We start from the raw sequence: 18618 nt of genomic DNA, 5'->3' as shown, positions 1-18618 counted from the left end.
AGTGTAGGTGTAGGGGGTTCAAGTGTAGGTGTAAGGGGTTCAAGTGTAGGTGTAGGGGGTTCAAGTGTAGGTGTAAGGGGTTCAAGTGTAAGTGTAGGGGGTTCAAGTGTAGGTGTAAGGGGTTCAAGTGTAAGTGTAGGGGGTTCAAGTGTAGGTGTAGGGGGTTCAAGTGTAGGTGTAGGGGGTTCAAGTATAGGCGTAGGGGTTCACCAAAGCGGGTACAAGTAAACAATTAAAGTATCAGATTTAAAGTGTGTACTACTAGTTTGTTTAAAAAAATATTAACAACACGGATTAAGAAAAGCGTTTAATTGGGATTCATTTTTTTTTTCGAATGCCAGTTTTCATAAACCAGGTTGAAGACTGTTATACGATCCTGGTCTTAAGTGAAGACCCCTCCACCTCCTCAACACGATAATATATGTGTGTGTGTCTGTGTGTATTTCAAATGACTGGAATATGTAACAGAAAATTCAACTTCAACCCCTATGAGGGTGAGGTATGGACTGAGGCTCAATACTAAGCGTTTGTAAATCAGTGTAACATTTCAATGCAACTTAAGTGCCTTAGAATATTATGCATCTGTATTTTTACTGCAGCAATACCACCCCCTCACCCCACCACCACCCCAGATACACCTTACAATCGAAGCACTAGGTTTCTACCGTTTCAGGTTGCACACAAAAACATTTTCAAGCTGCTACGTCGTTTCTATAATTTTGACGTTGGTTAAAAAAAAATTGTTTCTTTGGTTTGTATGTTTAGCTTTGTGTGTAACATGTGTAATATAAAACAAAGGGAGGGAACAATGTGTAAAAATGAAATATCAAATCGAACAACCAGCATTAAAGTAAGCAATCTGCTTCCTTTCATCTATTGTTTCTTTTTATTAAATACATAATTTAAAGGATTGCAAACAGTTACATTTGCAAAAAGTAAATAAAGAAATATTTAAATTAAAGAAGAAGATTATTCAGGAGGCGAACAATAAATTGTATACTTTCAAAAAACTATAAAATGTAAACATTTTAATTAACATTATACTGCTTCTATCTTGAAAGCACAACCATATATAGTTTTACGGACCTTAAACAAAAAAAAAAAAAAAAAATGGACCTTAAACAAAAACCACAACCTTAGCCATAACAGATTAACATTAGAATTAACCCTAACACCAAACATCTAACCCTTCTCCTAACTTCCGCGAGATTAAAAAAAAAAAAATTAAAATGTGCGTCACTAAATACACCATTAATGTTAATTTAGTTAATTAGAAGATAATATACTAACCGGATATCTCAACATTGTTATAAAATTACTAGATATCTAGATCTAGATCTATTAAGCCTGAGAAATAATAATCTAACTTTGAATCAAACTGCACAGATACAGTACGAATTCTGAATGAAGATAGAGCCGGACTAGATCTATATTTACCAGCATACACTTGTGCTTGTAAAAACAGATTTGGAAACACACAAACAAAAAGTAACGGAAGACTACACAAAGCAGTAGCCAACAGGTTAACAGAAAGTGATGGAACACTACACAAAGAACTAGCCATCACTTAGCCAGTGACCAGCCGTCTAGACGGAAACAACATTGAACAAGACACGGTCTGGGCCCGTCCATTCTGTTGTGTGATGTCACCAGGTGTTGTCTGACGCCTCGAGAAACGAGTGGGCCCTCGTGTTGACACCAGACTCCAGATGGCCTGACATGTTGTGGTGAGGGTAGTACAGTGTTTCGTGTGTCACGTGATAGGTGAGCTAGATGGACCGATTAACACTGAGCGCCGCTCATTTAAAAAAAAAATATCTTGGCGTACTTCAATAATGAACTATTCCAACACATGGAGTGTTGCGTTTCTATTAAAAACTATTATGATGTAAACTAATCCTAAAGATTATTTTTCGTACCGAAATCCGTTAACACCATAAAATTTGAATGTTAGGGGTGTTGGCGAACATTTAAATTCTAAACTTTGTTTACGCTAACCCAAACCCTTGCACTGACTTTAATTATTGACAATACTGGTACCTGTTAGTGTTGGTATTATTTTTTTGTAAATACAAGGGAGACAAACCCAGGATTATAATCCTAATCATGGTACTAACATGGGGCATACCCTTATCAATACTGACAATAACACTGAATACGACCCGGCTGTATGACTAAGATTAGCATTATTATAACAAAAAATACAATGGTTCCCTTTTAATTTTGTTACCTTGATTCGACCGAAGCTAAAGATGGTCTTCCACACTCCCTTCTTCTCTTTCTTCTTTTGATCACTGCTATTCGCTTTGGCCGCTTTCTTCTCGCTTTTTGAGGCGCTATATTTAGATCCGCTCGTGCAGCATAATTCCATACTAAGCTACATTCAGGGGCAGACAACTGTATGCAATTTCACAGGTATGAATTGTCTCTCCTGTGTAAATCTACATCCACTGGTTTCAATTAACGAATACTTTTTAATCCGAATATAGAAATAATTATGTATCCTCAAATTGAAATATTTCGGTAACTTTGGATATGATCCTTCTGAATTTGAAAACAAATATAATCCATACAGTTCAGAAATAAACACAACAAAAATCATACACACTATTGTTTAGTAAGTCTTGTATTCGCAACACTAAACTTAAAGTGTGTTAACGTTATTCAACGTTAAAGTTTAAAAAAATATATTTCCACGATATCCGGACACACAATAGTGTACGCTATAGTAGTAGCTAGAAGTGCTGATTCATGAGTAATCCTCAAACGATTGGTCCTGGCGATGGTTGAGTTAATCCTCAACATGTAAACACGGGTCACGTGACCTTATACGGTAGCCACGTGACAGGTCGTGTGTGAATGCTTTTTTTTTTCTTTGCAAAACACACATGCACACACGCGCGATTAAGCTGTGTGTTTCGGGGTGAGTTATAAACGTTGATGATAGTAAACGATGAGCAAGAAATCTGAGGTAGAAGTGGTAAATATAGCTGCAGCTAGATAGGGCCTAGTGCTTTAACACTAAGGGTATATATTGCTGCAGCTATACACGGCATAAATAAAATATGCTGTGTCCAAATATCTTGTGTTAAAGAAATATTGCTGCAGCTGCACAAAGCTTAGATACCGTGTGATGATATTGCTGTAGCTATACACAGCGTGTTGATAAATTTCTGCAGCTATACACAGATTAAATAACATATGCTGAAATTGCTGTACCTTTTCATAAATAGCATCAAGATGTATTACTGCAGCTATGCACAAGTGAGGTAGGTAAAACTGGAAATATTCTCAAAAAAACTTAATTGGTCCTCATTAAATAAATAGCCACGCTTTGTTATTGAGTGTGAAATTCATAACATACTAAGCCTATAGTTATAATCCAACTCTCCTTGTAATCCAACTATCGTAACAATCCAACTCACGTTATAATCCAGCTCTAGTTATAATCCAACTTGTTATAATCCAATTCTCCCACAATAACGAAATTTCACGGGAGGATGTGAAAACAAGGGGAAGATAATCCAAACAGCAAAGAACAGATAATCCTCGTGAAAATGACGAAATCGTAAAACAAGAGATAAATCCCAGATGAAAAGAAGAAATGTTCAAGGACAAATCTTCTTTTCAAATCGAAAAATGGGATAAAACTCGAGTATCCTTAAAACAAAAACAAAAATTCAGTGAGTATATTTTTCCCGTTGAATTCACACAGCAAACGATAAAAATATCAGACGACACACGCGACTGAAATGAACACACACTGCAGCAGATTGGCCTAGAGTCCCGAGGTCTGTTACTTATTGAAAGACTTCTCGTCCCCGTGAGAAACTGGGTTTATGAGTTCAGTTCGTATAGAGTTACCGGTCCTGGCTATATTAAACAATAGTTGAGTGAATTGATTTGCCGTAAAAAAAAAAAAAACACTACACACTGAGTTGCCGTTCTTGGTTGGTTTAAACAATGTAATTTTATAAACGTGAAAAAAAAAACCACACCGAGTTACCGATCCTGAATTAAACAATGGTTGAATGAATCAATCGGACGAATGAAAAAAAAAGCAACACTATATGAGTTGAGGTACCGCTATGTGCTGTATTAAGCAATTATACGAGTGAATGTATTCCAAGTTAACACATACCTATTATATTGCTGATCTGGTTAAACAATAGTCAGCTTTGCTAGGATCACTACACGTACAACGGTTTAGAACTATTTATATAGGAACTAACCCTAACCACAAACATATTGTGATAGGTTTTTAAAGTTACGTGTGATTTAGAATGTGAACTGCTAGGTAACATGTTTGATCCTGTAACATTCTATATATTTATAGACTATATAGACTAACCCACCCGAATCTCCCCATCTATATCCAAGCCACATTCACCATATACACAATATATATATATATATATATATATATATATATATATATATATATATATATATATACCTGTCGCGGACACCTAGATATATCACTGATGCTACTCACTGTGACATACTCGATTAGAAATGCGCGTGGAATCGTTTACGGTAATACAATGTAGAGCACACTATAAATAGAACATGTACTATTCCCCACATCCGAGAAGGATGCGTTGTTTAGAAATACATCATCACGTGTTTTTATTTTTAGTATTCACTATGACAATAGTTAATTTATTATTTATTTATAAAGTTACCAATTATAGACGAGAAGCTTCTTTTCCCTGTTAAACAAGTTATCAAAACATGAAAGGTATAATTATAAGCGCTAATGAGTTAGGTGGGTAATTTCCCAATCATTTTTCAGCTGTTAATAAGAGAAATAAAATAAACAGAGGTTCTAAATTAAAATAGTAAGCTAGCTAATTATCTTTTTTTAATAACCTTAATAAATGTTCTAAAACAGTAGCTGTGGAATAACTCCTTCACGGACAGTGGTTGAAACCTTTACCACACAACTTTTTTTTAAACTTAATTATGTAAATGGGAAGTAACTTCATAAATGTATTTCATTAAATACAATGTTCCGGCCGTCTAAAAAAAAAACAACAATAGTAATCGAAAGCACATACGCAGTAACCCGCGGTAGGAAAATAAAAACCTACACACCAACACATGAGCCACGCAACACACCAACAATCAAGCACACACACACACACACACACACACACACACACATAAACAACAGTAAGACGACAGCACCACAATGGAACCCCAGTGCGTGTCATGAAGATTAAGGGGAGATAACGCCCATTGGCTCCGTTTGGAAGGGGTTGGGGGGTGGGGGAGGGGGGATAGGATTAGTGGGAAATCAACAAAACAAAACATGTGTTTAGTATTGAGCGGATGTCAAGCAAAGTGAACTCTGCTAGCGTGAATAAATAATAGCAGGATATGATAGATTGTATCCCGTGAGGTTTGCTCATGAAATGGTCAAATATGAAAGGTGTCACGGGAGTGTTTGTGTGTGTGTGGGGGGGGGGGAGTGGGTGGTGGTAGTTGTGTGGTTGTGTAAGGGAGGGGGCGCCTGAGTTTTCACTGTAATTTTCAAATAAAATAAAATCGTGTTCATAACAGGATAAGTCGCAGAAAAGATGTACATTTGAAAATAAAATGTTATGCAACGTTTGTCTTTGTGCCCAATAGAACAATCTGACATTTAAGAAAAATAGAAAAAAAAATTAAAATAAAACGGTAGGAAAATAGTATTGAGAGAAAGAGATCACAAGGAAACAACTATGATCTTTAAACTTTGTTATTTAAAGCAAAACGGTAAAACCCTCAGACACAATCGGGTTTTCCCGCGAGTGCATCACGTGAAATGGGTTTATTTTCTGTTTTTTCGGGAGATCCATTGAATTGTTCTGTAAGGACGTGCAGAGAGAAGGGTGTCCGTTATAGACAGACTCTAGGATATAAATACACATGTTTACAAAAACACGAGGTTATTATTTGAATCAATATAACAGCCATGTATGAGGAGTTGGTGGGTATTTTAACGACACGGAGGGGGGGGGGGGGGGGGGGGTGAGTATTTTAACGACATGGAGAGGAGGGAGGGGGTATTTTAACGAGGGTAGGTGGTTAATTATATGGTGTGTGTGTGTATGGGGGAGGTGGTAATTGGGATTTTAAGAAATTGAGGTAGGTGAGTATTTTAAAGACTAGGTGAGTATTTTAAAGACATGGTGTGTGTGTGTTTGGGGGGGGGGGGGTAGGGGGGTATTTTAACGCCATGTGGTTAGTTGGGTTATTAAATGGTGTATGTAATGGGGGGAGGGGAGGTGGGTATTTTAAAGACGGGAGTAGGTGAGGTGGGTAGACGTGCCTCCCCTCCCCCTTTTTATTTTTGTTTAATATCTTTACAATGAAATGGAGTTTCCGGTTTTCTAACACAAAGCAACTTCTATTATATTTCTGGCGAAAGGGTTTTCGATACAAGATTCTTAACATCAGTTTTAACAATACAGTAGAAAAAAATATTCCTCTTTAGACCTAGCGATGCGTTGGGCAGAGGGTGTAGTTTTTCTTAACCTCGGAATATGAAGGGCTGGTGTGGTCAGCAATAAACCCAGTTGTCTTTATTGTCCCCAACGTAAGTCATGTACCCATCAAAACTGCAGTGCGAACCGAGATGTTCGGACGAACAGTAAGCGCTCTACCATTCCACCATGCCTAGTTGTAACAATATTTTATATGGTTTTGCCTTTGGACAAAGAGCATTCGGGAAAGTGTTTTTCAAGCATTTGTTGTACACCGCGCTGAAGAACGATAAAACAAAAAAAGATGGTCGCTAATATCAATGACAGAACAGTTCAATAGCCGGTTTACTTGATGATTGTAGGTATATGATAGCAGGCTGTGATCCAAGTCTAGTAAAAAAAAACCCTATGCCAGCGTGTAAGTGAGACGACCTTTGTGTAAACTCGCTACACGTCGACACGAAGTAAACGTTACAATCGTGTTCACAGTTCGATCAAAATGCAAATTAGAGCACCTGGTGATGATGGATACAAAGGTAAAATTCACGCGTGAGTGATTAATTACCATTACAATTAGCATTTTTATGAACCGCGTGGTTCTCGTGCATATGGTTATTAAACGATCTGTTGTTTCAGTATGGTGGGGTGAAATGGGGGGAAACTTTTAAACAGCGGTTTTTTTTAACGTGTGCGTGAATGCGTTTGGTGCTGCACCGTGTTGCACAACTTGACATGAAAGAGACTCGGCGTCAGTGTGTGCACACTACATTTACACCTTGTGTATGCCATTAATGCTTCGGGCAGAAAAAGACCACGTCTTAACTGTGTATGTATTATACCAACAAGCGTGCGTTTTTGTTTTGTTTATAAAGTTACAAGTAAGCTTTAACTATGCTTGTCTTCATTTGTGGAGAGAAAAGCAGGCCTTTAGAAAAAGAAAAAAGCAATTCGAAAAAGCAACATGAATAGAAGTAGAAATAGAAGTAGGGTAATATACCAACAATGTTCTAAGGAGATTGATATGTTACCAACCTCTTATATATTTAAATATTCGTTTTACGTTTAGAAAAAAAAAGAAGCTATCTAAACGTAATACGCCAAGTAATTATAATATTCTATTAAGGCCGAACCCGCCATGTGAATCAGTGGAAGCCATATTAGACCTTTCAACTGCCCCCACCGTCCATCCCACCCACATTTCTTCCCCTAGTCAAGCTTACACCAGGTCCTCTTATCCAATCTTTACCATAACCGTAACACCGAAAGAAATAAGAAACTTGGTAACGCAGTTACCCTCCCTGCCCTAGTTGTAAAAAATCATCGACTGGACATAATTTAGATTGAGCCTAAAGAAATGTTCAGCTTCATCGCCAACAAATTTCTCATGCGCCATTTGGGTTTCAGCGTTGCGCACTTTGACAACACTCGTCCTTGACCGTGTGATTTGGGCAGACACAAATCTGCCCCCCCCCCCCCCCCCCCCGCAACTGGAACCCGACAAACCGCGGGCGGCACCACCCTGCCAATCATTATCAACAGTCCACACCAGTCTATGAATAGGACGTGACGTCATCGGCATCATTCCCAGGGTTCTCTGATGTAAAACGCGATGGGGGTTTGTACTGTAAAACCTTTCAAATTTTCAGCCCGCCGCATGAATTACGTCATGGCTGTGTCCCACTGAGTTCTTTATCACCCGATATTTTCAGTAAAAGTTCTTTTAACATTTCTTCAATTAGAGCCAATAATTTGGGAAAACAAAAATTCAAATTTTATTTTCACACGTTGTAATTTTAAGTTGAGAACAATTTTGAAAATTTAAAAAAAATACTTTTATAAAAAAAAAATTACTTGAACGTACGCCGGCAGGCCGAATAGAAGATGATATAGCCAAAAACTTTACTATAGCGCTTAACGTAACAAAACTCCCTATCGATCCAGATCTTATTCGATATCTGAACACCAACAGAGATCCTAGACGTTCTATGAGAACAAACCTCGAGTTCGGGTCCCTGGCTCAAATGTGTTGAACGTCCCTGAGTCCACCCAGCTCTGACGGGTACCTAACTTAGTTATGGAAACCATGGCTAAGTATGATGTTCGTGCCCAAGACCTATGAAGGGATAGTGTGGTCAGCTATATGCCCAGCCGCCTTTTCTTCCCTAACGTGAGACAGGTACCCATCAGAGCTGGGTGAACTCAGGGACCGACACCTCCATCCCCCTGTATACTGCAGTCATTGAAACAGACGAACTCTACTTCACATACCCTATGTGTCTTCTGCACGAACGGGAGAAGACGATGATGATAACACATATAAGAATACTCAGGTGTTTAAATGGAACACCTATCAGATAACCTTGAAATACTCAACCCCTCCCCCTCCCCCATATCCATCCTACAAACCTTTTCTCCATCGCGTTGAGTATAAGGAAAATGATTAAAAAACAAAGCGCATTGTAATTTTAAAAAAAAATCATGTTAACGCTTATGAGTTCAACAACTATTTAAGTCTTTACCAGCTGCTATAATTAAACACCGGAAAAATCCCATTAATAATGACTGTGTTTAAAGTTTTAATCTTACAAGCAACCACGTCTGTTTAATTACGTAAAACTTTGATTGTGCTAATTAGTTGTCAAGGTTGATTTAGTCTGCTTTAAAAACATCAGGGAAATCTGGCCAATGTTGCTCAGGTACGCCAGAATTTAGCAGGGTTCGCCCAGGTGGGATCTTAACGTAGCTTAATCAAGTAGAATTTAACAATATATTTAGTTACTTGATTCAGTTTCTTATTGAAGGTGAATTGGGGGGGGGGTGTCTTTTTTGGAGTAAAAAAAAAACAACAACTTGCGTGCAAATATTTCTCTCATTTATAGGGTGTGACATTTTTCCGATAATTTTACTCAGGGCACTTGAAACTTCCGGGGTTATGAGGGGGGGTGGGGAGGCACTTGAAATTAGAGGGGGGGGGGGCAGTTGAAATTACCGAGGAGGTCGGTGGTTAAAATAACTATTTTTCCCATACCAATCACATATTTTTTTCTATTTGTCCCCGGGGGATGGGTAGGGGAGTTAGACGTTGTCTGGGGTTGGAGGTAAGGCACTGCTAATATTTCGATTTTGTTTCTTTACATTGCATACATGTTTTTAATTTTTTTAAAAATATATTTTTTTACTTTTTTTATCTAAATAACACGTCTTTATCTAAATGACGGTAACCAAAGCTATTCGCTACATGAAGCTTGAGTTTATTAAAAAATTGAATCTTAAATTAAGAAAAATATAATTAAGCTCTCGTCAAACGAATAATTAATGGTTTCAGCGGCATCATTGTAGCAATTAGGTAAAGGTTTTCAAGCCGTCTGTTTAGAAACCCGATCATAACGATCACGAGGTAATAGAAATTAGAGACTAATTAGCAAAAACTCATTTCCGTCATTAACATTAAGTACCGTTTTTATTCATTAAAATAAAATATATGATAGTATATGGAAAACTTAAAATGCATTTTTTTTTTAAATTACAAAAGTTATCGGATGTCAACAATTATCACACAAATAAATAGTTTTTTTTTTTTTAAAGCAGATTTTTTGTTTTTTCTCTCTCAAACAAAGCAGATACGTGTAGTTTCTGGCACATACAGGGAACATCTAAAGCTATTGTTTTCAAATTTCTCGATAGAGAAGAAGCGAGGTTTAAGCACAATATCAGTTTTACTTTCAATGCTACTTTCTGTAGGCTACTTCCCATGTTATGAATTTTATTATACCAGGGGAGACAACAAGTTACTATATTCTTTAAATAAAGAGAAATACAATAGTTATATAATAAATAACACTTAAATCATTGTTTGTTAATGTAGATGTAGCTATTTTTGTTACCGTTTTGCATATATCTTGTCTAAACTTTATAGGATAGAGAATTTTGACTTATTGAAAGACACTTGTTTTTTTTAGAAACCATTACCTATATTAAAACATAATTTGAAAACCTTAGAATTTTATCATTTATAAATGTTGTAGCGGCTTTAATTATCTCATCATCAAATTTTATGGTTACCATTTTTAAAAAAAATTATATCATGAAAACCACACAATTTTACAATGCCTGGAACAAAGGATGATGTTGCTGTTGAGTCAGAAACAAAAGAGACCACAGAGCGAATTGTAGCAAAGACAGTTGAAGATGTGAAAGGCAAAGCTGATGAGGCTGATGCTGAAGCAGAAGAACAAACAGAAGAAAACACAAAAACAGAAGATTCAGAAGAAAATACAAATGAAAATGCTAGCTCAGAAGAGACAGAATCAAAAACAGAAGAAACAACAACAGAAAAGCGATCTGTAGATGAAAAAGAAAGTGAAGATGCAGAAGATGAAAGTCCGAAGAAAAAGGCAAAGACAGACTCAAATGAATCATCGAATGGCACCACAGAAACAACTGAATCTGCTTAGTTCTATTATATATATATAATTTTTTTTTTCCTTTTCATTTTGAACTTAATCACAAACTTGTAAAAATGTGTTTATCATCATGTTCAGGAGAAAACTGAGATATTTATAGTCAGGTGGTACACTTCATAATGGTTCTCATCATTTGTACTGTTCTTGTAATAAACATCTTAATGTAAAAAAATATATATATAAACCAAGCTGCTTATAATAACTTATATAGTTATATTTATCTCTAATCCCAAATTTAGTTCAGCTATAGTTGTAAAGCACATACCCCTCAAAAAACAAACAACCCTTCTATTTAACAGAGCGCCGAATCACCATTTAAATACACATTTGCATTTTCAGGTTTAAAAATAAAATTGTAATTAGACGTTTTGTATTATGAATAAGTAAACCTTCTTAAATTAATAAAAATACATGTCAGAAAGAAGTACTACTATTGTAAATGTGTATCAGTCCTCACAAGCCGATTATGAAAACTGTAATACTAAAGCGAATAAGGCAAGGCAAACTGACGTTATAAATTATATGTCAGAGACCAAAAAATAAAAGTGTATCCACAAAAAGGTCACGTGATTCGAGGTAACTAATTTTAGTTTACATGCCATCAATGGAAAATTGTATTCTACCCCCACAATTATTTCATCTCTACTGCAGCGAACAACGAGGCGGGAGAAAAACGGATACTGTAAAATTGTTATTTTCATGGAAAAACAAACTTTGTACACAATTCTATGCATTGTAATATTTAAAAAAAAATTGTTCGGATAATACACAACTCATGTTAGCCCAAGTCTCTTCCAGTAAAAGTACTCAAAAATAAAACCTTTGACTCATAATGTGCGCCTTTATAATAGCAAAACTCCATGTACCAGTTGTTTCGATCGTCGCCTTAAACAACTAAATTTTTCTGTTTTAATTCATAATTTATATTTATTTCGTAAAATTTAAATTTTTGATGTGTAGTTCAAAATTTTAAACAAACATAATTATACACAGTAATCTATCAGATATCGCGGACGGACAAAAAACCGACTGCGATATTTGAAAATCGCGAAGTAGTGCTACCCTCTCATTTTTAACAACATACATTTAAGCAGTATTTATAATATTAATACTTGTTTACGAAACCATGTAAGTGAATATGTTATCATACCATATCATCGTGATCATGGCTTTACTGGTGGATTAAGAGGGCAGAGGACGTTTAGGAGCCATTTTTAAGGGTGACATTTTTTTAAATCCGCGATGTACTGATGCCTCGATAATTGAACCGCTAAGTAGCGAGGGATTATTGTAAATACATTTTATAGAACGTGATAATTGGGGTGTGTGGAAAATTTGAGGTTTCCTTCCTAACGAGACAAAGTGATACGATTTTGAGAACCGCTGATTTTATACAAAATGTAGACAAATAAAACATATTTTATAACGCAAGCTAAAATGACAAAAATAAAGACAAAAACTTTTAAGCTTGGCCGGTTTCCCAACATACCAAGCGAAAATCAACCGACAGATAAAGGAACTCTCAGGAAAAGAGAAAAGTATGTAAGCCATAAAGAGACACTGTCAATTGTAAGCGAAGCACTAGCAGTCGGAATGTCAATGGATCCATTTTGGAGAAATCGCCCCAACTCAGAGTACATTGGAGAAGAGATGTGGTTGGGTACATGATTGTAGGAAAAAAAGTCACAGGAAAAAAGGTCACAAATATACATTTACATGGAATGTGTTAATACTTTTATCTATTAAATATTCAGAGAGTGCAAATTAACTTAGGATTAATTAATTGTAATGTAATATGTGCAGGTTGTATACGCATAGTAATTTTTATAATTCATCTAAAATTATTTAATATGAAGTGTTTGATTGTAATTATGTTAAACATAATATTAATAGCATTTAATAAAATGCTCCAAATTCCGCGGTTATCATCTTGTTTTTTTTAAATACCATTGACTTACTGCCATCAATAATTATGCTTAGCTAAACATACACAATTTTACAATTCTTAACAAATAAATCAAAATATTTCTAAAAAGATTATTGTGACTTTTTTTTTTCTGTGACTTTATTTCTGTGACTTTTTTTCCGATTAATTTTTTTTGTATTGTGACTTTTTTTCTGTGACTTTTGTACCTAGCAAAAACTGTGACTTTTTTCTGTGTTTTTTTTTCCTGTGACTTTTTTCCCGCTCACCGGGTACATATGCCCCACAATGGGTCCAGGTAAATAGTGAATAATTAAAATGAAACGACTTCGGAATTCTAAACCTACCCTCGCCCGCTTTCCACATTGCAAATCTTCATGTAAAATAAAATAAAACTTCCCAACTCTACGATTTTTCATAATTAATTTCGAAGCGTCAAATATTGACACTCCATAAAGCTAAAAACGTGGGATAGAATCAAATAGCAGTTGTTTGCCGTGCAGGATTCTATTTGCGTCCTGACTTGGAGCCTTGGCATCAATTGGCTAAATACAAACAACCAGCCGTGTTACTTTAGACGGCGACTTGACGCCCTGTTGCTCGTCCCTCCGTCTATCACCCTCGGGCGCCTCAACGGTTACTCAACACTTGAACAATGGCGCCCCCGCGAGATAGGTCACGTGATTGTGTGTTTATGGCGTTCACAGGTGCGCAGTTTTTGTTTATGTTTTGATTGATAGAAGTTTGCCTTCACAATAATAAAAAGGACGCGATAAATGATGACGCGGTACTCATAAAAATAATGTAGTGTCTCCTTGAGAAAACGAGACAAAAATAACCACACAATATTTGAACGAGCGGGTCGATTTTTTAATCGCACTGAGGTACGCCGACCTAGAATTTAGGGTCATTTTTTGTGCGTTATTTTTTCCCCTTACATTTACCTGTAGTTGTTGTGTGTTCAAGGTTACGTAAATACGTAACAATTCTATACAGCCGGTAAAAAGGTGCGAAGTCATTGAATGGCGCTATTTGGATTTTCTTTTGGGGGAAATTTCCGTCGTTAATCCGTGGGGAGGATTAAATAAGGAGTTTCACAGACTTCTGAGACCGTGTTCTTAAAGGTAGGCGTAATTTGCCATACGGCGAAATGACAAGGTGCTAATGCGGGGCGCCCCACACCCTACACACACACGCACCCTTTACCTTCCTGCCATTACAGCTATACTCGGTGTTTCTTTCAGACATTTTATTCATGGGGGGGGGGGTTGGTTTATGAGTACTCGGGGTTAATATAAGGTATACATTTTGTATATAAATTATAATTTTTTTTATTTCGTTCAAGGGGGGGGGGGGGGGGGGGATATGGATTGTGCTTTGGGGGTGGAGGACGGGACTGTCTCTTCCCCCCCCCCCCCCCACTCACGCACCAAGACCACAGGAGAGATACCTTGAAAGAAATTCTTGTTATACACAAACCATGTTAGGGTTAGATTTTTTGTCACTTTAATGTAGAGTCAGGGATAATGATGTGGTCGAGATTTGGGTCGGGATGAGGACTCCGGTAATGACACCGTAAACAAAGCAGCTTCGTGTATGTATTGTCGGAGGTTTGTAGAATAACACGTGCATGTGAACTAGGGTCTGTAGTCTTATCAACGAGTATAGTGTTCCCATTGTTCCAGTATGTTTAGTTCGTTATTGGGGCATCCACTGAGCACGCTCAGCTCTAATAAGTACCTGGCAGGCTCGAAAAAAATAAAAAAGGACTGCAAATATCTCTAGAAGTATTAGTCTGCTAGTATCTAACGTATAAACATAACAAACCACTAGCCCTAAAATTTTACGTTTACAATCGCGTCAGCTGCAAAAAATATTCTTCAAATATATCAAAGAAACGGGCAGCGGGTTAGGATTAGGGTTATCTGGAGCATTCATTTGGTCCCCACATGTCCTCCTCACATGCTAACCTACGCCCTCACAACCCCCCCCCCCCCCCCAGCAGCATACACGACTGCCAAATTGGCTCCATCGGGACGCGAAAAGCCAAATTTAAATAAATGGCTTTCTGGTTTGGCCGAGGATTGACGCATGCCAGTGTTTACGAGGTGCCGTTAAGCTCAGGGAGCCGCGTCCTTGACGAGGGGGGGGGGGTGGAGGGGGGGGAGGGGGGGGGTGGAGGGGGGGGTGGAGGGGGGGGTTACTTTGAACAGGGCTTGACACAAATTTGGGGCGCAAGGTGTCGTTGCCTAGACAAGTGTGGTGTATGGAACTCGATGGCGGATAGCATAATTTGTTAGTCCACATTAGATGGCGAATAGAAAATGTATAATGTTGGTCAACATTATGTGTAGATGGCGAATAGCACATGTTTAATGTTGGTCTACATTAGATGGCGAATAGCGCATATTTAATGTTGGTTGACATTAGATGGTGAATAACACATATTAAATGTTGGTTGACATTATGTGTAGATGACGAATAGCACATGTTTAATGGTGGTCGACATTAGATGGCGAATAGCGCATATTTATCTTCCTGATAAACAAAATGGCTCCATATTCTTATTTTTTTTTTTAAATTAAAGAATCCCCTTTAGACTTAGCTATCCATCGGGCAGATGCAGTAGTGTTCATGTTTCTTGTTCTCGGCATATGAAGGGATGGTGTGGTCAGCACTATACCCAGCTGCCGTTACACTGATCATACAGCTTGTCTAACAATGCGTTTACGCGATATACCCTTATAGAAAGTGGTATTTGCGTCAAATGGCCGTTTCAGACATATTTATAATAGCCTAATGACACAGTTCTTGGGGGGAGGGGGAGGGTGGGGGTGACTAACCGGCGAAAACAACGATGTCATTTATGGATGACCCCACTGTGGTAAAAGATCGTTTTATTTTACCTGTGAAAACAATCAATTGTTTGGCGAAAATCGATTTCTCGTCATCTCCCAGCTGTCAGGGATAATTAATTAATCATAAATTCATCTGGCTGTCTCATTAGAGTTGAAGAGCCGTACGAATGAGTTCCGCTTTTTAATAGCAAGTCAAAACGTGTGTTAAATAGGGTAAAATAAAAACTTTCATCATGAAAGATGTAGATCTATATTTAATGGGAAAAATTGTTAAAAATGGGAAAAATTAAAACTTAGGAATTATTCTAAATTAGGACCTCGTCAAATTTTTAACATACAATAACATTTGTTTTTGAATCCTTTGCGTTAATATGTTCGCCAGGTGCGTCTATTCAAAGTTAAGTTTTAGTTCCATAGATGGTCCAAAGAGTCCAAAGAGCAGGTGAAGTAGAGTCCACCTGTTGTTTTTTTTACCTAAACAAATGAATATCTGGACAACTGCGTTCAACATTTCTTTCGGACTTTTTTCTTTAGAGGGGGGATGGGGTGCACTTGAAATTTTCGGGGAAGGGAATGGAAGTCGGACTGAAGTCTGCACTGTTACAATGTTATAATTTGAATATAAATGTTATTTCGTTCACCCTCCCCCCTCCCCGAAGAAACTCTGCGTCCATTTATTTACAGTAGGTTCACTAGACGAAGGTGAGTACTACAAGCTTTGGGCTTAAGTGGCACACTTGTCGTCAGCCGCACGTGTCACATGGGCCCCGGGACGGATGAGTCAGCCCCCTCCAACAGGTAATTGTAATTTGACCCCAGATCTGCAAGATTACATCATGAATGGGGGTGAGTGGCGTGGTGAGTGGGGGGGGGGGGGGTGAGTGGCGTGGTGAGTGGGGGGTGAGTGGGGTGGTGTCGGGTGATCGATAGAAGGACAGACATATTGTATTGGTAAAAGATCAGTTTTGTTTTACTTGTATGTTGGTTATTGTATGAGCGCAACGTAGAACCACGTGCGTCGTATGTAGACTGTTTATTTATTTTTTGTATGTAATTATATATGAGGATTAAGGCAACATGTTATTGTGAGACTATGGTTTTGTCATACAGTTACAAAAATGCCAAATACATTTAAATTAAAGGGAAGATGTAGGTATATAGGGGTATAATATATGTGATAAACACTATACAAATTGAAGTTCTCGTATGTTGTTTGTAAGCCTTTATGTAAATGCTTGCATTTGTGTATATAAACTTATAGGATATATATATATATATATATATATATATATATATATATATATATATATATATATATATATATATATATATATATATATATATATATATATATATATATATATATATATATATATGTGTGTGTTTGTGTGTGTGTGTTTATAAAGATTTGCAGTATATGTGTACATTGTGTGTGTGTGAATGTGTGAAGACCCCACCCTCGCAGATTGCAAATCTACCAATACACCACGCCATATCGCCACTAATCGAAACAAAGACAAATGAGATTTGTATTTATTTTTTATTTAAAGCAGTAGTCTACCTACGTGTGTTTAAGATCACATAATGTTTAAACAAAAGACACATTAATGTAGCTATGGTTACCAACTGCAGTAACTATGATTACAAGCGGACCGTCAGATAGCGCAGATAGTATCTCCAAAATTAAAGCACAGTCCATTTTAAGGCTGGCATCAATTATTCATTAATAAATACGGAATTAAAGACCCCCAGGGGCGGTAACCGGACGGGTCACTACCACAACGCACAAAGCTCCCGGTACTTGTGAGTCCGCTGTGTTGCCCGTATGACGACATATGCGCGTGCTGTCTGAGAAACCTCTCAATGACATAATATTCAGTGGCGCCATATGTGCTAAGTGGGTCAAACGGGATCAATAGGATGAATCGATTACCGGAGTCCCTACATAGACCTGATTGAACCCCGCGTCGCTAGTAAACAAAAATCTAAATATAGATAACCTTTGTGATGTTTTAGCCAATCATATTTGATCTTATAGAAAGGGTATTTTCTATTCATGATAAATTGCTCGATCTGTTTACTATTGTGGTAACGTCAAAATTGATCTATTATAGCAGGGGTCTCCAAACTTTTCAGCCCGAGGGCCGCATTAACTATCAAATATAAGGTCGGGGGCCAGAGTTTCTTCCAGGCATCTCTTCGGAATGGCTGAGCCCCCCCCCCCCCCCCCCCCCCCCGAAGAGCGCACCACACACCCAACGGAATATATATATATATATATATATATATATATATCTATATCTATATCTATATATATATATATATATATATATATATATATATATATATATATATATATATATATATATATATATACATATACATTTTAAGTGCCTCCCACCCGAGAAAAAAATCTGAAAGAAACACTGTCGGGGACCGACAACCCACTCGAGGTTTCAAGTTTGTTCTCAAATTGTTCGTCACGTAGGCCTACTTCATTCTAGAAAAAGTTTGTATGTTGTTCCAAAATTTGAAAGGTACTTGGATGCAAAAGTTTTAATATTAGGAATATCTTCCTTGGGCAAATACTTATAAAACCCACCCGCCCTTATTTAACGTTGTCTTTAAGGAGGTCATTTACTGGGCAATTGGCCACATTAACTTCAATGGTATTTGCACCCAATGCTTCATTTTCCGTTTGTTTTGAATTTTTTCTCAGCCACCTCCAACAAATTTTTTTTTTCCGTTGACAAAAGGATCTCAAAGAGTCCGAGGGCCGGATGAAAGGACCTCGCGGGCCGGATGCGGCCCGCGGGCCGTAGTTTGGAGACCCCTGTATTATAGTATAATGGCTTCAGAGTTTTAGTTTGTTGTTTTTTTGTTTGTGTGTACGGTATGTGTAG

At 37.3% G+C, this 18618-nt stretch overlaps 2 protein-coding genes across 2 annotated transcripts in view; one reads left to right on the top strand and one right to left on the bottom strand.

Annotated features, from left to right (window-relative positions):
• Nucleotides 1-18618, bottom strand: part of LOC131928532 (uncharacterized) — a gene marked incomplete at its 3' end in the record, with an annotated part of 113108 nt that overhangs the window by 27729 nt on the left and 66761 nt on the right. The window lies entirely within an intron of this gene.
• On the top strand, nt 10562-11033 carry LOC131928531 (uncharacterized). The gene has a single exon (XM_059284602.1). The coding sequence runs from the start codon at nt 10577-10579 to the stop codon at nt 10922-10924; it is 348 nt and encodes a 115-aa protein (XP_059140585.1). The 5' UTR covers nt 10562-10576; the 3' UTR covers nt 10925-11033.

Source organism: Physella acuta, unplaced genomic scaffold (genome assembly GCF_028476545.2).
Source record: "Physella acuta isolate Inbredline_101_S28 unplaced genomic scaffold, ASM2847654v3 ptg001515l, whole genome shotgun sequence".
Lineage (NCBI taxonomy): Eukaryota > Metazoa > Mollusca > Gastropoda > Physidae > Physella > Physella acuta.
Note: the sequence above shows the minus strand (reverse complement) of the source record. Positions and strands in the feature narration are given on the sequence as shown.